This window comes from Drosophila guanche, unplaced genomic scaffold (genome assembly GCF_900245975.1).
Source record: "Drosophila guanche unplaced genomic scaffold, DGUA_6, whole genome shotgun sequence".
Lineage (NCBI taxonomy): Eukaryota > Metazoa > Arthropoda > Insecta > Diptera > Drosophilidae > Drosophila > Drosophila guanche.
In genome coordinates this window covers 22,053-47,290 of record NW_022995749.1, presented here as the reverse complement: position 1 = coordinate 47,290, position 25,238 = coordinate 22,053, and the positions used below count along the sequence as shown (strand labels likewise).

Sequence of the window (25,238 nt, the reverse complement as noted above, 5' to 3'; positions counted from 1 at the left end):
CACGGAAACCCCAGACCCCAAAGTACTACCTTTCAATAGCTTTGGCCAGCATAACTCTTCAATAGCTCAGCGCCTAAGCACAACTCCCGTGTGGCTCAGCACATAAGCAGAGCCCCTTAAAAGCTCACCCCCTCAGCCACAGCCCCGCCAATGCAGCCACAAGCAGCGGCAGTGGCAGCGGCAGCGGCAGCGGCAGCGACAACTAAAACTACAACTACAAATGCAACAACAACAACGGATGGCTCGGTCCCGGTCCATGCCACAGCCACAGTCGTACATGTAAAGTCACTCAATTGATTTTCAGCAGCTCGTTGTCAATTATCTGCAGTGGCTTGGACTTTTGTTTGGCTGCCCATTCACGGCAGGACGTTGGCTGCGCCTCAGCCGCTACCTATGGCGGCCAGGTCTGTCCAGACCTAATGGCATTGCCTTGTGGCTATGGCAGTGGCAGTGGCAGTGGCAGTGGCAGTGGCACTGGAAGCGGCACTGGCAGTGGCAGTGGCCTTCATCAATACGCACAAACACAGACACAGTTGCAGAGACAGGGACAGGGGACCCACGGAGAAATGCACAATGAGACACTTGGTGCACTTTGTGGAGCGTACTTGAACAGTTTCAAGGACACCAATCGCTGCCAACACACACAAACACACAAACACACACACACACACACTCACACGCTCGTATACATATTCTTGGCTCAAAAGTATAAATCAGCTGTTGTCCATGATTCATTGAGTAAAATGTTGGCTCGCTCTCTCTCGCTCTCTTGGCCCTTGGGTGTGTGCAGGGAACTGTGTTAATATGCGTGGAATTCTCGTTGTTGGCTTTTTACAGTGCATGCCATTCAATTCCATTAGGCCAAGTCCCAGTCCCAGTCCCCAGCTCCAACACCACCACCAGCACAGGCAAAGGCCTCTCCTTGGCAGTGCGCCAGTTGTTTTTCCCAAGTTTCTTGCATTCCGCATACAAAATTCTTCTCCATTTCGCCAAACTTTGGTGAGAGTCAGGCGCGTTTTTTGTTACCAGCTGAGTTGAGTGTAATTCCAAGAAATATTAAGCGGGAATTGCTGTTGCCACCGCCTCACTCCATCCACCTGCCAGAGCCTCGAGTGAAATATACGAGTCGAAGGGACGGACGTTTTAAAAATAACCGTTGGCCGGTTGGTAGGGCGACGGACCGGACTGCTTGTGACACAGCAGATTGCACATTAAGGCCTACTTGCGATCCAATTAAAGGCCGTTTCGCCGCTCATCTGGCTGACCCACATAAATAATGCATAAGCCATAATCTACGACATAATGCGTTGCCCAATTGCCCAAGGCCTCGGCGAGAGGCAGTTCTGGTCCTCATTTTTGTTGTATATATATGAAACTCCTGCCGAGGCGTTCGCCTGGCAAAATTGTATCCAACGGAAGAAAGATTAAAAAGCAACCAGTCCCAGCAGCAAACGCTCCCGGACAGCCAGCGGCGGACTTTAGGTGAAATGAACAGGGTCCAGGTTAAAGGGCAACTGAAATTATGCTACTTGGCCAGCCCGAAGAAAGTTCTGATTTAGCTGCATTGACCGAGGGCCCGGACAGTCACACGTCACACGTGACATTCTGCGGCTAAGCCTTTTATGGCCTTCATATTTATTGCAATAACCGTAGCAGCGTCTGAGGTTTGAGTTGAGTGGTTGGAGGCAGAAGTAAAGTGAAGCTGGCCAAGGGCATTCCCGGTTGAGTCTCGAGCACGGCCTTGTCACTGTCACCGTTAACGCTTCGATGACTTTTCCATATTGACTTTTCCGTTTCCTTTGTCCCCGTTCAAGTGGACACTGTCAACACTCTGGTCTAATTGAGCTTGGACGAAGACAGAGCTTTCCAAAGGTTTCTGTTTTCTGTAGTCCAGTGCCCCATTGATGGTGTGTCCTTTTGGGCAAACAAATTTAATGGCTTTCTATTTTTAATAATGACTGAACAGCCAACTCTCAGCCAGCTGGAACATTGAGTTGCACAGTAGTACGAAGTACTCGTTTGTTAAAGTTTAAGGTCATAAAAATTAATTAAAAACAATTTTCCCGCCACGCACACGTGCCAAGCGGCGTATGAGTAATGCCTGCCAGCCCCTGAAAAACATGGCCCTGCTCCCCGACTCCTCCGTTGTTTTCATAGTTTTTGTTTGGTTATTTCTTTTAATTAGCGCGTGCGGTTTCGACGCGTGTCGCTACCGCAGCAATCCAAACGCAGAAACGCGTCAAGCAATTTCCACAGCACACTTTTTTTGGGGTAGTGTGCGGAGTGTTAGTGTGTTATGTTCCCTGCCAAAAAGGTCTCATTATTTAAAGTAAAGCTCTGCAAAGGATGGCAAGGTCAGAAGGTGGAAACACACAATTATTCACGCTCTCTTTCTTCATCTCTGAATAACTGCCATTGAAATGATGCTTCCCATTGAAGCTACAGCTCTCAAAGGGTATGCAAGCCTTCGGTCCTCCATGCACCACTTTCTTTCTTGAATGCTAATGTTTTTGTCTGGGCCACACACACACACACACGCGCATAATAAATGCGAATATGCAGAAGGAGCAGCAGCAGGGAGCATGGCATAAATATCAAAGAGCCGACAACTAAATGGGCGTCCGCTGTTTAAATTCGTTGGTCAACATTTTTGTGGTGCTCTCCATAAACAAAATGCAAACAACAAAATACAGAATACCGAGTGAGAAAAAAATAAAATTATAAAGCGAAAAACACCAGCAGCAGCAGCAGCAGCAGCAGCCACAAAAACAACAAGAAGAGCGGCTTTTGGTGGCATGCAAATTTTTGGCGGCGCTCCCAGGGTCCCGCGTGGCAGTCCCAGTTACTCTGGCTCTTATTGTTTGTTACTGTGGGGGCCATAAATTCGGGCCACGTGAAAGGAAAAGTTTGCAACAACAAATCAATAAAATTGCCGTCAAGCGCCAGCAATGAAAACTAGCCCCAAAGCTACTTGGCCCAAAGCCACTTGCCCCAAAAGCCACTTGCCCTGCTGGGTTTCGCCTTTCCATATATTTATGCATATTTATGTCGGAGCCACTACAACCATTCTACATACACATACATATAATAAAGTTTACGGAAGACATGAAAAATAGATTGAGAGCCGAGAAGTCTCCTTGCCGCACAACTGGTTAGAATTTGTTAATAAAATCCGTAAAATTCTTGTCTCATCATATTTTTCATGTCAAAGCAATATAAATTATTGCTCCTTCATGAGCAATTAAATGGATTTTACAAGAAAAATTCTGGCTGCTTTTTCAAGCAGTTATTCCGAAAATTGACATAAATTAAGTCTTGAAATTATGAAAAAGGGGAATGATTTTTAATATTTAATATTTTACTATTTTTTTCATTCTTGAACCCTAAGCCCTCTTTGGACTGCCCATAAAACATATTTATTGGATTTCATAGAAATATTTTAATATTTTTCCCAAGAAAAATAGACAACGTTTGTTAATAAAGTTTTGATGTAAATCCAGAGAAAATACAAATTAAAAATATTCTTTCAAGACAAGTATTTTGAAGCTCTCTAAAAATATATATTTATGAGTAACGAGCAGCCCCTGAACTGCTTAATTTATTTGCAATTAGCGGCACTGATAACTTTCGTACAAAAAGTTAGCCAAGAGAAAAACCTAAAGTTTTATTGGAGCAGATTTCGGTGCACTTTTGTTTTGGAAAAGCGGATAGTTTTACGTGATTTATTTCCAACTGATGGTTCAGCGTTAAAGATTCCTTAAATATGGCAGCAGCTTTGTCTTCACTTTAATTAGCAGTTACTAGTCGATTATGGGCCTTCTCCCAACTAAACGAACATTTAGCAGCCCATGAAGACATCGTTCGAATAATAAGAATATACATAAAATGAACATAAACACATAATCACGCTAATCGAGTTAGCTTCGTTTGCTTTTATTTATTCATAATTTCTGCTGCCCTTTTCTCTTACTCTCTTTTTTTGCTTTGGCCTTATAAATAATTTGACAAAGCGCGAGAAAAAGAAACTAAGGAAAACGAAACATCAGAGACAGATCATTTAACTTTGAATTGCTTGGTAATTGTGCTCAAATGTTTCGTAAACTTCCTCATTAAGTTCATCAGAAAAAAAGGGAGCTTACGGAAGTTCACTGCAATTATCCAGGCATTTGAAAGTTAAGACTTTAAGCGCTTCGGCCAATATACGTAGCATGTCCCATGTTGGTCCTCTCAACTGTCAATATGCAACCGAAAGTGGCCAACCATAGTGGTCATAATGCTTGCCACACACTTACAGCGACACACAGACAGACCACATTCACACACAGCGACAGAGACAGAGGGAGTGTGAGTGGGAGTGGGAGTGAGTGTACACAGTGAGCTATCGACTCGCACAAGAGCAATTAAACGTCACAAAATGACCCCACAGCGTGGCAGCGACCGCTTCCAATGTTCATTTGCATTTGGCCAGCGTCATAATTACATCACAAGTGGCAAGCCTCGCTCCCGACGCGTCCGCGTAGCTCGCACATTGCGTGGGGCAAAAACAGGATGAACACGGAGGATGAAAAAAAAAACACTAAACCAAAACCCGCACGAAATCAACTAAAAAGTTAATTACCAGCCGAGGGCAATTCAGCCGGCACTCTGTTGTTTTCAGTGCGCTTATTAGTTTTGTCTAATTATAATCTCTAATTATTTTTTGTTTTGGCATGCAGTAAATTTGTGCAAACGCTCTCCTGGAAATTGTTGGAAATTGACCTTTGGTTTGTGCCCCTGCAAGGGAAAGCTAATTGTAAATATCCGTTAGGCGGGTTTGATTGCCGGGAAGAGCCCATTCATCAATAATTCCGACTATCAATCGACCCTCAGCGGAGAAGGTCAATGCCACACAACACCAACAAAAACATTGTCACGCGATCCTGCCAAAGGCTGGCCCACTGCGCTTTTCGCATGAATTATTTATTCACGGACTGTTCATCACTGGCCACGATTGAAATTGACATTTGTAAAGCCCGTCACTTATCCTTTTCAATTGCCGGACAACTATGTAATTAGTGACTGCATTTGAGCAACACCACTGGCTCGTGAATCTGCGCTATGAAATTAAACGAAATTCTTTGCCAACTTCGGGGATTTAAAGTATTTATTTCTTTAATTCATTAGTCAAGCTTTGGGGCAAGCACGGCATTCGGTCAATTCCCGCATTGCGTGCTCGTTCATTATTTTTTTCGCTACCTTCCGGACCCCGTCCAACGTGTTTCGCATACAAGGATTCCCGGGGGGACTTTCATGGGTATTCACACAAAAAAAAACGAATAGGTGTGAATGATACCCGCTAATTAGAACTGGGAAATATTCACATATTTATGAAATTAATAGAGATAATTATTTTTTTCTGATTATAAATGCATCTGTAGATAAGTGCAATTAATCAGTTAAGCATCTGTGCCCACCGTTGCATACATTTTGCACCCATTCCATATACCTTTGTGCTCCGCCATCAATGGGTATCCGGCACACGAAGCGCGATACACGAATTCATGATACAATTAATGGCCATCAGGAGGCTCGATTTGATTTGTATTTATATGAAGCACAAATGGTGCTCGAATCTGATTTCCGTGGCAGAACCGTGCGGTAAAGGAAAATTAAATCGAACAAATATTTAATACCCAATCGCCTGACCCGCCTGCCCTTCTGTCTGTCAGTCAGTTGGCAGCAGCACGGCAGGCAAAAGTCACGCCAGGATGGCAGCCGGGTAAACTATAGTAATTGAAAGCGATATCCTTGCGCGGCCTCTCTTCAAGGGCATCGAGGCCGCCTGCTGACGGTGACTGGCCGGCGCCAACGAGATTGGCGAGACGAGCGGATCTCAGTCCGATTATCTGATTGCTGGCGCGGCACTATTCACGTTTGCCCTGCCAATACCGATGTGGCATGTAATTTAATTATACACTAGCTTCTATCTCCATCTACGACCGCACAATGTTTGTCTAATTGACAGTAATTAAAGAAATGCCCAGCCAGGGCCAGGGCCACAACCAGAGCTAGAGTCAGAGCCAAAGGCAGTGGCAGGGCCGGAGTCAAAGTCAGATTCAGAATCAGAGTGGCGGCAAATTTGCCACATCAGCCCGAATGTCATAGCTAAATTGATGAATGATGACCAGGTCGAGTCAGGGACGAGGCCAGGACATGGTAGAGCAACAGCTCAGTCATGCGTGCGGGCGTGTATTGTTGGGACTGGTCCTGGGGTGATGCCAGCAACATGCAAAGTCATTCGCATATTAAATAAAAATCAACAGAACAAAGTGTTGCACACTGACACAGCAGCACCGCAGCACAGCAGCATAGAAGCTTAAACATGGTATGCCAGGAGGAGTAGGACGGGCGCAGGCACTGAGATTTTCAAATGCCAATGTCAGCGGCAGTGTCGCTGCCATTGCCATTGCCATTGCCATTGGGGCCCTGACGTGTATTGCCAAAAACTCGATTTTCGATTGGTTTTCGTTCGCCTTTGTGCCCGCTGTGACCTCGTGTCGTCGGAAGACCTCTGAACGGCAGCAGCAGAAACATTGTGTTGGCATTCCCCTGCACATGTGTCTGGGTGTATCTGTGTGCGATAATGCGGCTGCTGCATTTGCAATTTGCTAAATTCATTGGATGCCATGCCATGCCTTGCCATGCCGTGCCATGCAACGGCAGCAAAAATTACACCAACAGCCAAAAAGTTTTCAGCAGGGCCTTTCTTTCACAAAACTGTTGAAGGACTCCTCACTTACCTGTCCGTCACCGGATTTATAGCAAAAGGCTTTTCGGTTTTTCCTCTCTGTAGTTCTCCTCTTACCTTTGCTGCCAGAGAGCCAGGACCCGGAGATTGCTTCGGGTTTTGTTTTTTGGACTTTAAGAGTCTTGAAGTAGCAAAAGTATTATTTCAAAAATTATTTCAATATTGTTGGGAAATTGTTTGGGGGCTTCATTCAGATTTCTGAAGTCCCATAAATGTTTTAGTTTTGTTTTCAGATTATTTCTTGCTGCCTACCGTACTGAGGAAATGGAAATGCGAGACAAGGTTTCCCATTCTCAAAGTTTTAAATTACAATTTGGATTTTTATGGTTTACTTCCCTGCGCATTCCTACTTTCTAATAAAAGTTTGGAGTCGAAACTAATTGCCTGTCGAACTTCGCTTCAATCGCAAGCCAAAGAAACCAAATCTGAAGTGAAGTCAGTCAGTCAGTTGGTCTGTCGAGGTAAATCGGTAATGACATCTTATCAATCACTTCGACAGGTCGAAGGACTGCTTCAGGGATGAATTCCTAATTAATATTTGATGCTGGAGTGGCGATAAAGCCACAGCCATTATGCAGGTGGACTTAGCATCAAAGTGCCCAGCCGCAAACGGAGTGACGGGCACATGAATAATCTTGCACGCTCTTATGGCACTCACACAAAGCCGACTTGAAGCCTTTTTCGGCATGGCTGAAATTTGATTAAGTGAGTGCCAAAGACCACAAAACGGAGAGAAGGGAGTGAGGGCCATGCCATCAATTTAAATCAGTTGGTTAGGGTACAATAAATATGGCTTGCATAGCCGAGAAGTTCGCCATATTAGCAGTCATTTTTAACAATTCACCGTAATGGCCGGGGATCAGTTTTGGCCAAGGTGAACCAACCAGCCAGACAGACAGCCCGACAGACACGAAGGCAAATGAATGTTCCAACCGGAATGGCGTCATTTAATCAGGCAAAGTGATTTTTCCACTCTGCATACACACACACACAGACACACAGACACGGCTACACGCAGATACTTATGCACAATAAACTTATCATTTCACATGTGTGCGTATGTTTGTGTGTGTGCTGTAGATAGCACAGGATGTAGGTGGAGCAGACTCACGTAGACAGGAAGCCGACACACTGCCAGCTGATGTTAAGGTAGTTTAACCTTACGCAGCGACCCAACTGTAAATCTACGCCCGCTGTCATGCAAAGTTCCTGCCGTGCTGCAGAGGCAGCTCCCAGTCCCAGACGCAGTCCGAATCCCAGTCCCAATCTCCAAGCAGTCCTCGATGTGCGTGTCTGCCTCGCGACTTGCCCTATCTCTTGGTTCCTCATCTTTTTTTTTTTTGTAGCTTTTGCTTTACTTTCCCTGGAGGCGGAGGGAAATTTATTACCATTTTGCAGTTATAATGTTTCAATATCTCTTTGTGGGGAAAAGGAGATGGCCTGAGGGCTGGTCTGTGTGCCCCATTATCGCAATTTAAGCACGATTCAAGCGGATATGCATCCCCATCTGCCTAGGTGCTTAGGTGCCCCACATATAGACCGCTACGTGATGCATGAACCATTGCTGGAGGGAGCAAGCTACGGCTAAAATGGTTAAGTCCCAACATTTAAGGCACCAATTGGGGTCAATAATTGGACCAGGCCTAGACCGGAGACCGGAGAGCAGCAGAGAAGAGGAGAGCCCAAAGCATGGCTGGTTAAGCCAACTAATTGGCATTTGCCGGCCTCCTAATGAGTTGCCAAAACTTCAGCACCAGCAGCACCAGTTGCCCAAACAGCTGCGTCAGCCACATTTTGAAAATCGAAATGGAAATGAAAATGAAAGCAAAATGACTCGTCTATTACATTTCATTTCATTTTATTCGGTCTTAATTGAGTAAACAGTAGCAGATATTTTGTACCTCTTATGTTGCCGAAATTTCCATGCGGTTTTAATTGTTTGAACATCGAAAAATAAATTTCAACAATAATTTACCATGTTAAACGGCATATCAAATGTTTGCTGCAGTTCCCCATTCAGCATAAATGATGCTGCGAGCATCTGTTTCATTCGAGTGCATTGAAGTAATTGAATTGAAAATATTTGTTTGTGGGCATTGCTGTTTGAGTTTACATTGAAGGTCGATGGGAAACACGAAATTGGTACAGGAATAGCACAAGTCAGATAAATATTAAAATAGAATTCTATTTATAAATTTGCTTTTTAAATGAATTGACAGACTGACTTTCAAACGCGTCGCACAAACGAATTGGAAGAGCAGCTGCTGTTTCTCTAGTATTTAATAATTCATTTAATTGAAGGAAGGCACAACTATTTTTTAGCTCTGTTAAGATTAATTTCCGTTTATTTAACTCCAAGAATGACGTTTGTAGTGTTGTCAAACCCATACAACTGGTATCAATTAAAAAAGGAAAACAATATTTAACATATTATCTATAATACCATAATTAAGTTGGTCATAAAGAGAACACACATGTCACACAGTTGTCCAGTTCATAATTATACATTAATTAATTTGACTGGTTCAATAACAGGTTCCCAATTAAGAGCAGAAGCTGCTTGTTTAAAAAAGTGGTTTGCAAATAAAAAGTTTTGGAATTGAAAGTAAAAATTGCAGCAACTTAAAATAGTTGTTTTTTTTTTTTTTGGTACATTTAGTTGCTGGCATTGGTGCAAAGTACGAGAGTCTATTGTCACGCGGGCACCCACTTAAAATGCAATCCGTGGCAAAAATTTGGTGTGGAAAGCATTCGATGCAAGTGGTGCAAAACATTTTATGCTTCATCAGGCCGAAAAAAGCCAAAAGCTTTTGGTTTGCCATCTGTGGGAAGGGGAAAGCGTTTATTGGGGCATGATTCGGTTAGGGAAGAGGCTTTATCGGGCCAGCTGCAGCTGCAGCTGCAGCCGCTGCCATGGCCATGGCCAACCATAGCTATCAGTTATGCAGGATGCCGCCACCGCAGTGGCAGAGTGCCCCTGCCAGGGGCAATTGCAGAGTCAGTGGCACTGGCAGCGGAAAAGGAAGAGGAAGAGGAAGCGTTCCCAGCTGCCTCACTTTTCCAATTTACGCATTCTATCATTGGTTATGAAATTTTCATTAATTTTCCCCGACATATACTCGAATACTTAATAAGAGCAGAAAAACATACGCCTGAGGTCAGGTCCGTCGCGTGAACTTTTTCAGTTTATTTATTTGTTTCGTGTTTGTGCAACCACTGGGCTGAGGCTGGTCTGGGGCTGGTCTGGGCAGGTCTCATTTGGGATGCAAATGCGGATAAACAACACTTTTGTGGGGTCTGCAATTTATTTAAATTAAATTATTAATTACATAGTTCGCACGAGTAAACATATATTGTATATAATGTGTAGATATTGTATGTATGTACATCATTAGTTGCTCCTGGAACATGGCTATATGTAGATCCTATTTAGTATGCATATTTCTTATATTATTGGCGCTGTGTATGCGTTGCGTCGCGTCGAATTCGGCTGGCTATGATGTGGGTTTAGTTAGCTTATGGGGCCGGGCGCGTGGCCTCAACCTTGTCCTGGGTATCGTCCTCGTTTCCTCGTTTCCGTGCTGCTCTGTGTCCTTGTGTCCTTGCCGTGACTCAATCACCGCCACCGCCAACGCCAACGCCGCCACCGCCAACACTGCCGCATACTTGAGCACGTTTGCCCAGGCGAGGCTTGAACGGCACCGATTTCTTCATCATGCGCGACATGAACTGCCCGCCAGCCGCCTCCTCGCTGGCCCCGCCGGCGTCCAGCAGTTGCTGGAAGTCAATGCTGCGTCCAAGGCGTGGCGTGCGCACGCGAAAAGCGGGCTCGCCATTGCTTTGCACTGTCAAGGAAAAATCGGAAAGGCACAACGAAAAGCCAAAGCGAAAAAGGTTCTACAAAAGAATGCCAAAATAATAGAGATGATGGCGTGAACGTGATTGGGGCAACAATTACAAGAGCTCTCCGCCTAATCTCTCTTGTACATCGTGAGCCCACATTCCACGTCACGCAGCCATCTCCGTTGCGTATACGCTGCGTGTGCCGCAGGGTGACTTACATTGTCGCAGCTTCTGCAACAGCAGGTAGTAGGTCAATGGCGGCATGCTATCCAAGTCGAATTCCTGAGCCTGCGGCGGCAACGGAGCCACGGCCGCAGCCTTTTGCGACAAACTGTTCTCTTCCAGCTCGTCAATGATGTCAGTCAGCTCTTTGTACTCGCCCATGGCCCGCTTATGGCGCGCTTCCGTCATCGCAGCCCGCACCGCGCCTGCAGCCGAGGCTGAGGCTAAGGCTGAGGCGGCTCCTCCTGCCGATGATCCTCTGGCAGGGCCTACGCTGATGTGATTTGCCAAATCCAGTTTGTTTGTGCCCTGCACAAATAAAGTGCCACGCGGCAAAAGAACAGAAGCGAAAATGCGGCACGCACATAAGAAAAGGGAACATATTTGGGCTCAGGCGGAGAGGAGAACCTTTCAGAAGTGTCGACACGTGTTAAGTTATTTTTATGCTGCCTATTTATGCCCCTACGTGCGCTGCACACACACACACAGTCATCTCACTATGTGCGTGAGAGTGTGAGGAGTGCAGAAGTGCGTAAGTGTGCGAGTCAAGCACTTTATTGTTTGAATTTACAGCCCGGCAGGCAGGCTGGCAGTGAGTGCCGCTTGATTAGACAACTCAATGTAGATTGAAATGCCAGCACCTTAAATCGGCTTGTAAATCGCACTTCACCCATAAACGCTTACTCAATTCGAGTGTGCGTGGGCCCCAGAATGGAATTCCGGCACAGCAGATGTGTCCTTGAAGCTCGTATTTCTCGTAACAGAAAATCGGCTACACCATTGGATGCATCTCATTCGTACTTTCATACTTTTCTGCATAGAGTACAGAGTATTCCACTCGACTGTTTTTTTTACAATATTAAGTTCTTTGGGGAATTATTTACTCGATAAAATATTCATGAAATATTTCTGTAAGGCGAAACCTCTGACAGCCAAAACTCAAGAAAGACTGCGCTGAAAATCGCATAAGACTTTCGTTAAGCAAAAGCTTTTCCTAATTTGAATGTTTTTGAAATATGTTTTGAGAGCAGTTCTACCCATTTTAGTGACCCAATTTTAATGGACTCATTTAGAAACTCAATTATTCTTCAAGAAATTCGCGTAATTCTCGCCTTTCATTTATCAACCGAATAAAGTGCATATACGATGAGGCTTAACATTGAATCGATTTCGTTTTCCCAAAAAAGAGGCAAACGCTCCACAAATGCGAATGACAGAAAGGAAATTGGGGTTTGAGTTGCCTCCGAAATCAGAATTTCAAAATGCACAAAGGTAATTGCAAAGCTGCTGAAGTTATGAGTACCTCGAAGTTACGGAGTTTGCACCAAATTTCCGCTCAACCGTGTGCAGTGTACTGTGTCTCCGGGGTAGCGAGGGAGGAGCTTAACCAGCTGGCAAATTATCGCGCAGCGATTGTGTACTTGTGCCCAGGCAAATAAAACTAATTAAGTGGCGCTTGTTCGGCAAGCAACCACTCCACTCCACGCCTCGACCCGCACACTCACCTGCAAGGTCCTGGCCTGGCTGGAGACGAGAACGTAGCAGGATGCCGCGATAAGCAGCAATGTGCCATAACTTGGTCTACACATAACTGGCAGAGACTCAGACTCCGGCACTAAATCGGGGCACAGACTTGGGTCTGTTTGTCTTTTACGAGCGGCGCCACAAAAGGACCCAGGCGAACTCAGAGCTCGGCAGATAACAACTCTCTTGGAACGCGTTGCAGGACAACTGATGGCAGTCCCAAGGCGATCAGCAGTTTTTATAGCCCACTGTCCTGGGCCCCCATGCGAGCATGATTAGGCCCTTGAATGACAGTCGCTAAATGATTTGTTGTGCTCTGTAATGGCAGCAACAGGCGGTCCAAGAACACAACTGCCCACTGGTCAGCGGGGCAAACAAGCGTCCCAATCCCAAACGGAAGTGCCACACAATTTGTCCCACACAGACACAGAGTGGACAAAACAGAGAGCAGTGAACAGTGGAGCTCACAATGGTTTACATACACTGGCATTCCATTGCGATTGAGATCCACTGTGCGAGGAGGAGGACAACCTCATGCTTTATGCAAATCAAAGCGCGTGAAAAACCTGCCACGTCCCAAATAGCCAGAGTATTAATGGCAACACCAACGCCCACAGACACGTCAATGCCAATGCCAATGCCGGTGCCAATCGATCAATCTTATTTAAATGTTGACAGTTGTCTTCACTTGTATCCCAGCTTGGCGCTTGTTTGTCACAGCGAACAGGGCATAGAATAGGGGAACAGTGGGGGAAAGGCTTGCTCGGTGTTGGCCCACTGCTGGCTTATTTAAATGCCATTTTCTGAGCCGCATTAGGTTCAATTTGTTGGGCAAACAGCTGCGCACCTTGGCTGACAACAAGAACAACACGGCCTTGTCGTCGTCGGGCCTGCCTGTCTGCAGGCATTTTTGAAATCGGAATCGAAAACTTTGATTTTCGACTGTCAAATCAATTGGTCAACAAGGGAATCTCGGGGCACATTCTGTACGAACATAAGCTCTGCTACACGCTCCCCTAAGCTTCTGCATGCTCCACAAGGTTTCTAAAATGGGAGATTTTTCATTGTCACGCCATCCGTCAGATGGCTGCAAATCACGAGTATTTTCAATTAACAGACCACTGGACCAGCTCAGACCTCAACAATCCATCAGAGTCGGTTTTCCTTGCAACTGTTGCAATATCCCGCATGCCGGAGACTGCTGCAAAGCTGCTGCCCGAGTGTTTATTTTTGCCTCTAATTTACACAAACATGCCCCGAACCCGAGAGCTCGGAGACCCCGAGACCCCGACCCCAAACACTGACCCCAGAGCTGGCATTTATTTATTTAGTAACTCAATGTGGAACAGCAGCTTTTCCTTCTGCCACCGAGCACTGAAGGATTTATCTATTTGTCCAGGGCTTAAAATATTTCTGTACCAAAAACAAAAACTAAGAAATAAACATTCAGTCGAAATTCGGACACATGGGATACCTCTCAATCAGGTTTATTTGGTTTTCCAATTTAGTAGAAAATAATTTACAAATGCAGCACTCAAATGAGTCACAGATGAGGAAATAATTGATCGTTTTACACATGAGAAAATTTATTTATTACTGCACATTTGAGACCATTTCTCTCCTTAATTATTACCATATTTGAACGATGCATTTGGGTACTTTTGATCTGGTAAATAGTTAAGAATTTCTCATACATTTAACTACCACTCACAACACTTTCTTCCACAACTGCCAAAAGATGATTTACAGTAGCAAAATTTGACTTAATCCCTCTTGATAACTGCACTCAACACACCTTTGCCCTGACAGATTGCCCCAACTCATATTCCTCTCTTATTTGCTGCGTCCAAATGTGTATGAGGCGAACGGGCATTCAGTAAGTTTGTTTGGCGATTTAGCCAACGGTTCAATTATTTGCTCTGGTGCGCTTTATCAGTTTGCTAATGCTCTGTGGAGACAAGTCTCCAAGTTCCCAAGTTACGGCGCTGCTAATCCAGCACCCATTGGGGGTTGAGTGTCGTTCGGTCAGGCCAGTGCCTGGGTTTGGGTCTGGGTCTGGGTCTGGGTCGGGCCGACTTCTAGCGGAGGGATTTAATTGAATTAGTCGTGTCCCATAAGCGACGCTTTGAAGTTTGCACTTTGCACCCGCCCACACAGCCGCATCCGCATCCGCACCGGCCGATATTGGTCCATGGCCTGGTCTCTGGTCCTTGCGCACTTTCTGTTGTCCCACGGAGCAGGCTCTCTGTTGACGTTTGCGCTTAAGCGGAACCCGAGTGCCGGAAGGGCAACGGCTTTATAGAGTTTCCGCCAAGTACAGCACTCGCGCAGTGCCAGAGAAATAATTAAGCTAAAGAGCTAAAGCCAGAGCGGTTCAGAATGAAGTGGAGAGAAGGACTTTGTCAGTCAGGCAACCAATAAATAATGGCGCATGAAATTTATAAGCCACCAAAGGGGAGAGGGTCTCGACAATGATGTGGTTTTCAGCCCCCCCAAAATCCAAGTATTAAAACATTTAGTTGCCAATCTTGGCAGTGAAGGAGAACTGATAGTCCCTGGCCGGCTCTCGACAAACAAGCCAATCGGACAGCCGAAGGACAATGTAACGAGCAGCGGAAAGATTGAGTCTGAGAATCTCCGCAAGGTTGCCATTGCCTCTCACTCCATCAATCTCTCTATCTAATCGCAATATATACTTATGTTTAGCTCTGTATGTGTTTCCCCGAGCATTAAAAATATTGAAATCAAGTGGCTGAAGGACAGCCAGAGCAGAAGCCCAGCCTGCCTCCCTCCCATCAGCCATTTGTTATGTGACTGCCGAGGACATTTCAACTTCAATTCAATGTACTGACACAAGTATAAGCCAAAGTCTGCGGTCATCTGTGCTGATGTGGTAGCTGTTTTATAGCCAAATTGAGTAGCGGATAAAGTGCTGTCAGAGCAAGCTTTTGTCTTGCAGAAATATACATTTAAGGCTTACGCGTAGACTAAGGAGAAGTCTCTTGTGGAGGATTTTCCTGAGAGTTTCCACTTTACTTAGTGCCACAAAAACTGCACAGCGAAAAACAACTTTGAAGCTGCAATCTGACATAATCCCCCGCTTTAATCCCCGCCTTTAAAGCAACAGCCTGTCTATATGGGGCCGTTCGCCCCACAAGTGTCAGCACTTGACAGCACTGCAGCTGTCTTTCCTCTCTGTCTGTCTGTTTCGCTGGAGATATGCAGATGCGTGGCTTTGCCTCTCAAACAGAATGCATCGCAAGCGCTCACCCCGGCGTACACGCAATACATATTTCTGTTATTTTAATGCAGCAGGGCCAGCGACAGCTGAATGGAGATGGGAATTCACTCCGTGTTGAGTTGGACAAATTGCCGAGAATACATATCAATATGGCATGGAATATGGACTGGGTTTATGGTCTCCGAATCTTGTATGCACATAAAGATTTCCCCACTGTAGCAGTCTCATTTTGGGCAATTTTCCGCCGTTTTACAGTCTCACACTCCGCGATTATTTCATAAATAATTTATGTATTCACTTGCAGTTTCCCCGGCGACGACTGCTCTGCGCTTGAGCAGCACTGTGAATCGAGACTCTGCCGCGTAAACTCAAACAGAGACACGTACCGGAAGAGGTGCCCCCCGAGAGCTTTTGGGCAATGGAGTGGAGAAGCACCGCCGTGACTCTGACGCTGACTGGGACTTTGACTCTGACTGGGCATGATGTTGTAGTATGAGGACCAACTTCGGTCCGTTGGTTTGCATTGCAGATTGCAATTATTCGCGTTTTAAATTACGCGCATACTTGAGAGGGAAGAGATAAAACTGGCAGCACAGCCACGACGAGAGCGAAGGGAAAACATTATGAGCATCAAGGCAACGGAAAGGACTTTAATAAGCAACGTTTTAATCAGAGTGCCGAGCGTTAAGTGACCACGAAATGAGCGACATGTCAAGGACCAAAGTTTCTGATTTCCTTAGCACTGCCATCAGCCAAGCGCCGACGACAATGACATTAGCTGCAACATCATCAACAGCAGCAAGAGCAACAGCAACAGCTACAGTAAAAGCAACGAGCAGGCCCACTAAATCGATTGCAACATTCGTGGCTGGTAGCGCTGCCTTTAATGGCACAGTCACAACGACAGCGACCGCCTCAAAGGGTAACCTTTTGCTGACAACATCCACATCTACGACGACAACAACGACTTTGCCTACAACATCGCAGTTTGTGGACGCATCGTTGACTTCGCTTTCACTAACAGCCACATCGACAGCGTCAATAACATCATCGTCTGCTGGCGCTGGAGCTGGAGCTGGAGCTGCCACTGGCACTGCCACTTCAGCCTTCTGGTCCTCCGAGTCACCGTTTGAGCTCTTCCCAACAGTTGGGACAAACTTGACAAACAATATCAGCAGCATCCTCGAACAGAGCGAGGGCGAGCTGGAAGAGAGCTGGGTGGATTTATCGGTGCTCATTCTCAAAGGCTTCATCTTCTCGTCAATTATCCTGGCCGCTGTTCTGGGCAATGCATTGGTCATCATCTCCGTGCAGCGCAATCGTAAGCTGAGGTAAGTCTTTACATCCAATTTGTCTTTCCGGTGAATGTCCCGGACCCTGTCCCTGTCCCTGTCCCGCTTCCGGCTCACCTTTGACACTTGAATTTAATTGACGGTCAAAGCAGGCAAAATTGCTGGGAAAACACGGGCAAACAGGGGGGCTGGGGCGAATGTGAGGATGCGAGGGCGAAGCCTTTGGCCTGCGTAATAAATGTAATTTAAATGAGCGACAAGTCGAATAATAAAGGACAAAACGAAGTTAAATGCGAGACAAAAGCCCATCGCTGCCATGAGAACCTTGCGATGACAGGAAGCCCCAGAGTGCAGTGCAAATAAGTGTAGCACACAATTGAGCACAAGGCTTGGCTCTCATCCTGTCCGACCCACTGTCACTGCCACTCCCGTTGCCAGTGGCACTGCCTCCCACACACAACCCTCTTCGGTGTTGCACAACGTTTGTGCGTGGAGCGCATAAGCTGGAGGATTTTGATTAAAGAGTTTATGATGCCACTAAAATGTTCAAACACCCGCTAGATTACCCTTTATCACCTCGGTTTTTGTCATTTGAAAGTCATTTGGAATACCGCTTCATCTCTTGCGGAATGTAAATAAAACGCAGACACAGAAAAGCTGGATTATTCCGGTCTCTACGAGATTGCTCTAGATTAACTTTTATTACTTATGTACCTCTTTTTATCTCAACTCAGTCGGAAGTAAACATTTGTTTTTCTCGCTTGGGAAATGCATAAATCAACAGATTCAATTCCGAATGCTGTAGATTTGTTTGTTTGCTCTCTTATAACATTATTTATTTACTCAATTTATGATGAATTATAATACCCAAAGATTGCCGAAGTTTCATTATATTTTCTGAGCGAATGCTGTTCGTTTGGAAGGCAGACTTTGTCTATCAATCGATCGATAAAACTGTGTAATAAACAATATTCGAACTGCTGAAAAAAGCTTGACAAATATGACATTTTTTTGGACACCCAGCGCCACTGGGTAGAAATTTAAAATTCTTTCTTTTTTGCACACACTCATCGTGTCGACATATTAATAAACACTTTCCAGAGCAGCAAAAAGGAACAAATAAAACGGTGACAGAAAGTGAAGAGAGCACGGAAAAAGGTGCACAAAAAGTGCTATATAAATTTTAATTCATGCTATAAAATACGTAGACCCCCCCCCACCCGTTGCTCGACAACCGCATAAACGTCTCTTTGGTTCTGTGATATTTGGATGCTGTGCACTCAGGATTGTTCTGCAGCGCTGTGAGTGGTAGCTGTAGGTGGCAGCTGCCTAGTCAGTCGAATGTCTTATGACAGCCAAGGAAATTGCTGCATAAAGGTGACCTGCAGCCGGCAGCTACGAGAATATGTGTGCCCAGAGAACGGAAATGGAATGCAATGCAATGTTTAGCTAAGCTGCCAGAGTTCTTTTTCCCAGGGCCATGGCCACCGGGGGGGGGCCGGACCCATCACAAATGTATGAAGTGCCACTCGTGTGACGTGGCTACATTTTTCCTGTTCGAGAGCCGGGCGAAAACGCATGCCTGGCAGTCCATCCAATACTTGTGCAGTCGTAAGCCTAACGATCTCTTGGACCTTTGTTTCGTTCACAGGGTGATAACCAATTACTTTGTGGTGTCGCTGGCCATGGCGGACATGCTGGTGGCCCTCTGTGCGATGACATTCAACGCGTCCGTGGAGCTGTCCGGTGGCAAGTGGATGTTCGGACCGTTCATGTGCAACGTGTACAACAGCCTCGATGTTTACTTTTCCACGGCAAGCATACTGCATCTATGCTGCATATCCGTCGACAGGTGGGTAAACACAGATTACCAGCCCACCTTTAGGGCTCTGTTTAACGATTTAAAGTCAATTGTATGCAATGCGCCTTTAAATATGTATATCTCTCCCAGACCATTAATCTTCCCCAGATGCCTGCTGGCAAATCACTTTCCATACAAAAACCTTCCTTCCCCCGCGCACTTCGAATAAGAAACAATTAATTACCGTGAAAGGAGCGCACATCAAAAGCAAACATTAGGCCGGGGCCGTATGATGAATGCGGCCCAAATGATTTGCAGCTGGTCATAATGTGGGCGTGCCAAAGGGGACCCACACCCACGTCCCTTGAATGCCGCCAAGCTGTTAATTGGCGCTATGCCTCGACGGAGACTTTCACAGCTGCGACTACTCCGCCGGGGGTGCTCTCTCCCTACAGCCCTGCCCCAAACAACAATGCTCAATGCTCGATGGCGACTGGTCAAGGGGACAGTGGCTGTGGGGCCTTTGTCTGTTTTAATTAATTTGTGTTTCACTCACCTTTCGGACGGTCCACAAAGCCCACTCGAACGTACACACAGCAAAACAAAAGAGGAAAGAAAAAGCAACAAAAACAACAGCAAAGCCCCAATCGAAATTAGAAACTTAATGATGAAAAGCCACAACTAATATTTTTCCCACACGGAAACTACTCCTTTTGGTTATCCTTGTGAGGTGTTTATGCACGCAAAAACTGAACACACAGCAACGATTATCAGGCCTGCCATAGACAATAATCAATTCTATGATACGCGGGGAAAAATCAGTCAAGTCTTAAGCATTTTCCCTCAGTGGTTTAGGTGGTTTAGGCTCCCTTCCGCATGGTTTACAATTTATCTCCATTATTAAGGCTTCCTGCTCTGCTTCAACAGATACTATGCCATTGTGCGTCCACTGGAGTATCCATTGAATATGACACACAAAACGGTGTGCTTCATGCTGGCCAATGTCTGGATACTGCCCGCCCTCATCTCATTCACGCCCATCTTCCTGGGCTGGTACACGACGGCGGAGCACCTGCGGGAGATATCGCTGCACCCGGACCAGTGCTCATTTGTGGTGAACAAGGCCTATGCCCTCATCTCCAGTTCGGTGAGCTTCTGGATACCCGGCATTGTGATGCTCGTGATGTATTGGCGCATCTTCAAGTGAGTTTGTGTGGCACGAGACGATGCCGTGAGCGATGGACGGCCATCGAATTAATGGTTGGATTAATTGTTCCTCTCTTCTCCGTGTTCGTGTACAGGGAGGCTGTGCGCCAGCGCAAGGCTCTGAGCCGCACCAGCTCGAACATTCTGCTGAACAGCGTGCACATGGGGCAAACGCAGCAGCCCACCAACCTGAGCTATCTGCATCCCAGTGACTGCGATCTAAATGTGGCATCCACGCGTGAGGAGACGCACAGTGCGCTGAGCAACTTGGAGGTGAGTGCGAGGGGGTCATCCGCAGAACATTCAAGTCCTCTTGTTCCTGTTAAATAAAGTGTTGATTAGATTGGGAGTGCACGTTCCTTTATATAATTGGTGCCTCAACATGACTTGACTTGACTTGACAGGACATGCTGCAGCCGGCGACGGATGAGGATGACGACAAGGACGAGTGCGATGAACTGCGCGTGCCCTCCCCGCCGCCGCGACGCCTCAGCCGCAGCAGCATCGATCTGCGCGACCTCGAGCAGGAGCGCTACGAAAAGGTCACGCACACGGACAGCGCACCCTCGATGATGGCGCTGCAGCAGCAGCCTCTGCACACGCACACCCACAATCAGCTGCAGCCGCCAGCTCCTGTGTTCAATCCGCAGATATGGACAGAGTCCTTTCCAGCCACAAAGTTCTTCCAAGTGGAGGGGCAAGAGTCACAGACGGAGGAGCAGGAGCTGGGGCAGCCGCAGCATCCGGCGCTACCGCAGCAGCAGCTCAGCCTGACCAGCGGCAGTGGCAACAGCGAGCCGGAGGCCGAGTCCACGGCCTATCGGGTCTTTGGGCTGCACAGCGACGAGAGCGAGAGCAATGACCACTACGACACCCACTTGCCGCTGGCCGAGGACAACAAGGAGCTGAAACGGCTCATCGAGGACAATTATTTGTACTTCAAGAAGCAGACGGGGGGCACGGTCATCAGTGCGCCAGGAGGAGGCAAATACGCCGCTCTCAGCGAGACGGACTTCATCCGGCTGAAGGCGGGTGCGGCGGCATGTGGGCGCAAGGCGATCGCAGCCAGCGATTCGGAATTTCTGCGCACGATCAGCGAGGCCAGGGCCAGCAGCACGGGGCAGCAGCAGCAGCAGCAGCAGCAGCAGTTGCCCGGCAAGGAGAAGGGCTTCAACTTCCTCTCGCTGCTGGCGAAGACGAAGCGCTCCAGTGCCGAATGCTTTGCGCTGGAGAGGAAGCGAAACCAGGCCACCTCGGAGGGATCGAGCTTCTTCCGGCGCGCCCGCAATCGGAAGCTCTCGCACAGCTACAACGGAAGCGGGGGCGGTGGCGGTGGCGGTGGCGGCAAGGAACGCAAACTTGAGCGACGCCAGCGGCAGCACAGCGACACGGACTCAACGCCCAACAAGCCGGACATCCTGCTGGACATCAACGTGCTCAGCGAGCAGAGCGGTGCCTGCGTCATTCAGCAGTTCAGCGATGGCGTGCAGCTGATCGACTTCAGCGGCGACACTGACGGACTCGGCATCGGCATGGGGCCGGGGGACGAGCTGGCCCAGCTGGCTGACTGCTTCGGGGAGTCCCCCAAGCATCCGGCCACGCCGCCGCCCTCCCTCTCGCCGCCCGAGCTGCCGGAGCAGAGCGGCGGCATGCTGATTGCCAACAGCTCCGAGCTGGCCGAGATCTTCCGCTCGCTCAGCTTCCCGCTGGGCGAACAGGGGCGCAGCGTTGGCTCCAGGCGCCAGGCGGCAGCGCCCCAGCGAATGAGCACGCTGAGCGATCAGGTGTGCGCCAACTACCTGATGTCCCCACCGAACACACCGGCTCCCGCCACGGCCACAGCCACGTGCACGGCCTCGTGCACGTCCGCTTCCAATGGCAATGCTCTGGGCTCCCACTCCAACTCCAACTCGCAGTCGGCGTCCATCAATGTGTACTTCCTGTCGCCGCCACCGCCGCATGCAACCGGACCTGGTTATACGCCAAGCGACACGTCGACAGTATCCCTGGATGTGGTCACCACGCTGCCAGTGCCGCAGCCCAGTCCCCAGCCGCTGTCTGCCTGCAACCAACAGCAGCAGCAGCAGCAGCTTCCCCTCAACATATCCCCAAAGCCAGAAATCATACTCGACTCCACGCTCTCGCCCGTGGAGGGCGGTGGCGATGGCCTGGGCGGTGAGCCCATCGATGTCACATCGCCGCTGTTCAAGCGCAAAGATAGCTCTGGAGAGGCGGATGTGAGTGTTTCCGGGGGCCGTCAACGCTGCAGCATCCTGGCCGGCTACGATGGCCTGCAGACCGTGAGGAAGCGTCAGGCCTCCGTGGTGACCTATGACGTCAATGTCATAAATTTCTCGCAGGAGAACAGTGACAGTCGCAGCTACATTCCCATGGGTCGCGTCTCCACCAGTTCAGCAAGTGAGTAGTGCCCCCTCTCCATTTATCTTTAAATGATTGAGTAGAGTAGCAAAAAAAATGAGCAAAAACCATTAAGAGGTGCTTTTGGGGCTACACTCGGAGAAAGAAGGGACAGTCTCAATCTTGAGAGCTCGAAATAAATTATGGAAATTAATCTTAATTGAGAAAAGTGATTACTTACCATCTGAAAACCATTTCAAAAGCAATTGGACTGCCTTTCCACTCCGAGCTTAGCCTCTACCTAGTAGAAGAACCACCAATAAAGCTTTAGTTAATGCTACTAGAGACTTAGACTAGAGCTTTATGTTAGTTGCACCGCCAAGCCAAGAACAAAGAAAACGACGCAAACCTTCAATGAAAAGTGTTGGGAGAGCTGCCATTGAAAGCCTTGATAAAGGAAGAACCATGTAATGTCCTCCTACTGGTGCAACTGTTTGCTTTGATTCCTCTCTTTTCGCTCCTCCCTGAACCTTTGTGTGTGGCGATGCATGGCACGCATGCGCATGTGATGTGATGTGATCTGTGCCCCCAAATCCTTGACCAATACCTATGATGTCCTGTCCATGAACTGAATTTATGTCTACTACTTGTCGCTCTCTTTATCTCTTTCTTTCTCTTTGTAATTGTATCTCTCTCTCTATCTCTATATATCTATGTATCTGTCTCTCTCTCTCTCTCTCTCTCACAACATTTCTTTTGTGTCTGTGTGTTTGTATGTGTAAATATATGTAAACCGAATCATCAAATTTTGTCCAACCGCAAAAACTTCTACTCCAAAAAATCAACCAAAAAAACAAACAAATTTGTGATCGTACCCGAACCAAAAACCCCGCAAAAAATAAAACCAACCAACAATCCTGCAAGCAGAGCACGAATTTTCCAATAAATCCTCGCTCATTCGACGCGGTGGCATCTGCATCTTTGTGGATGAGGAGGAGGCCGAGATCAGTGATCAGAAGCCGCGCGGCATCAAGTTTGCCCCCGTGTCCAGCCCGCTGCCGAAGTGTCCGCTCTGTGGGAGCGACATCAGCACCAACATCACAACCAACTCCACTGACACCACCGCCAATGCAAGTAGTAAACGTAGTAGTCACGCCCCAGCTCCAGATCTTGAGCCAGAGGAGCCCCCCACACGCTTCTGGCACAAACGTACGGCGGCGGTCACGGCATGCTGGCAGCAGAGGCAGCGCCATCGGAAGCACCGCTCCAAAGCCGGATGCAGTCACTGTGGTGCAACCGGTGAGTCTTGTCGTATCCACCACACAGCAAACAGCAAACAGTAGCCCAGCTCTACCCCCCATCCTTCTCTCTCATTCTCGCTCTCTCCTTTTCTCCTTGTAACTCTTTTGTCTGTCTGTCTCAGTCAGTTTTCTGTATCTGTCTGCATCTGTGTCTGTCTCATGTTTTAACACTTCAATCTCACGCTTTTCCTACGCTATCAGTGTCAATCATTTGCTTTCCTCTCGCATCAGCACTCGCATCAGTCCAGGACACACACGCACCCACACATCCCAGCTGTATATACCGACATGCATCCTTAAAAGTATCCTTTCAATGGCCAAAAAATAAACCAACATCAAATACAGGAGTTTAGGGTAAAGCCAATTCTTTGACCCGAGATAACGTTGTCCACAAATCGAATTAACATCATTATAGCTGAACCGAACCGAACTGAACCCAAACCCAAACCGAATCTTCACCTGACCACAGGATCCGCCCAAAAACCGTTTTAGACAGCGTCCCCCCTGATAACCAGCTTAGTCAGGGGCTTCACACGCACCTAACGATACAGAAAACCCCAGCCAAGCCCACACCCAAACCCATCTGAGCTTTCTCCACTCTCATGCTGTACATAAATAATTGCTTCCGTTCTGCACGTGCGTTTGCCTTGCCATGTTGCGCCTCCACTTTGCCATTCGTTTTTGCATTATGATTTCGTTACGCCTTGTCCGCCCACACCTGCCCAGCTGGCTGGCTGGAATTCCTCTCTGCAGAGCACTTAACATCGAGTATCCATCCATGGCCAGCTCTCTGGTGAGCATCCATCAACGGATGATGTCGACGACAACAAGAATCGAGGAGGCGGAGAGCGAAGGACAAACTTGTCCGCCACTTCCTGTTGCTCACTGTTGTCCGTCTGATTTGTTATACTTTCTCCTGCCCTGAACTCTCACTTTCAGGAGATGTTGTAGGGAGGGGCTGTATGTCGTTGTGATAACAAGTGTCCTGTGTAAATATTTTCAATTGTTTGCTTCGTTTTTATTGCTTTCCCCCACACACACTTCCATATATACATTCCAATCAAGCACCCAGCACCACAGCACGAAGATACGAGAACTGGTACTGGGTACTCGAAATACCTCACACACACACATGCCGGCAGTGTAATGACAGTGATGGGTCGACGGTTGGGGCGGGGCGTCTAGATAATGCCTCCGATCCAAAAGCAATAGTATTACTAATGTCAAAGTTAAATACGCCAGGACATGACCCGTCGCATACACAACATGCCCGGCACTTTCTCTCCACAGAACGAGCACACAAAACCGAACCAAACCGAATCGGACCGCCTTTTTGCATCACACACAATCACACTACAGCAAAACAGAGCAAAACAGAGCAAAGCAGCAAACTGTCAATTGCAATGGCTTAACAGCACAGAACTTGACTCTGGTCGATGGGCCCAGACGTCGGTTTAAAACGAATCGAACCGCAACGAATTGAACCTAATCAGCCAATTGCCTTCTCTCATTTCATTTCAATCCAACTCAACTCTTTATCTGCACCCACAGGCGGCTCTGTGCGGCCAGCAAAGGGATGGAAGGCCGAGCACAAGGCTGCACGAACTTTGGGCATCATCATGGGCGTCTTTCTGCTCTGCTGGCTGCCCTTCTTCCTATGGTA

At 47.5% G+C, this 25,238-nt stretch overlaps 2 protein-coding genes across 5 annotated transcripts in view; one reads left to right on the top strand and one right to left on the bottom strand.

The window, feature by feature from the left end:
- Positions 1–25,238, top strand: part of LOC117585752 (octopamine receptor beta-3R) — a 34,701-nt gene that overhangs the window by 8,368 nt on the left and 1,095 nt on the right. Inside the window, exons 2-9 of one of the 3 annotated variants that reach the window (XM_034275405.1) lie at positions 15,922–16,948; positions 18,561–18,761; positions 19,638–19,913; positions 20,012–20,189; positions 20,321–21,751; positions 21,785–22,334; positions 23,202–23,573; positions 25,127–25,235. In XM_034275405.1, the coding sequence (XP_034131296.1) occupies positions 16,317–16,948; positions 18,561–18,761; positions 19,638–19,913; positions 20,012–20,189; positions 20,321–21,751; positions 21,785–22,334; positions 23,202–23,573; positions 25,127–25,235 (3,749 nt within the window). In that variant the 5' untranslated portion in view covers positions 15,922–16,316. Of the gene's footprint in view, positions 1–15,921; positions 16,949–18,560; positions 18,762–19,637; positions 19,914–20,011; positions 20,190–20,320; positions 22,335–23,201; positions 23,574–25,126; positions 25,236–25,238 lie in introns of all 3 variants that reach the window. The other 2 variants (XM_034275404.1, XM_034275406.1) reach the window with 2 other exon arrangements.
- On the bottom strand, positions 10,149–12,573 carry LOC117585759 (protein hugin). Of its 2 annotated transcripts, XM_034275416.1 has the most exons (4): positions 12,358–12,573; positions 10,849–11,161; positions 10,444–10,632; positions 10,150–10,413 (listed from the first exon to the last, which is right to left on the bottom strand). In XM_034275416.1, exons 1-4 carry the CDS (start codon positions 12,439–12,441, stop codon positions 10,400–10,402), a joined length of 600 nt encoding a protein of 199 aa, XP_034131307.1. In that variant the 5' UTR covers positions 12,442–12,573; the 3' UTR covers positions 10,150–10,399. The 2 variants fall into 2 exon arrangements, with proteins under 2 accessions (XP_034131306.1, XP_034131307.1); XM_034275415.1 differs by having other exon boundaries at positions 10,149–10,632.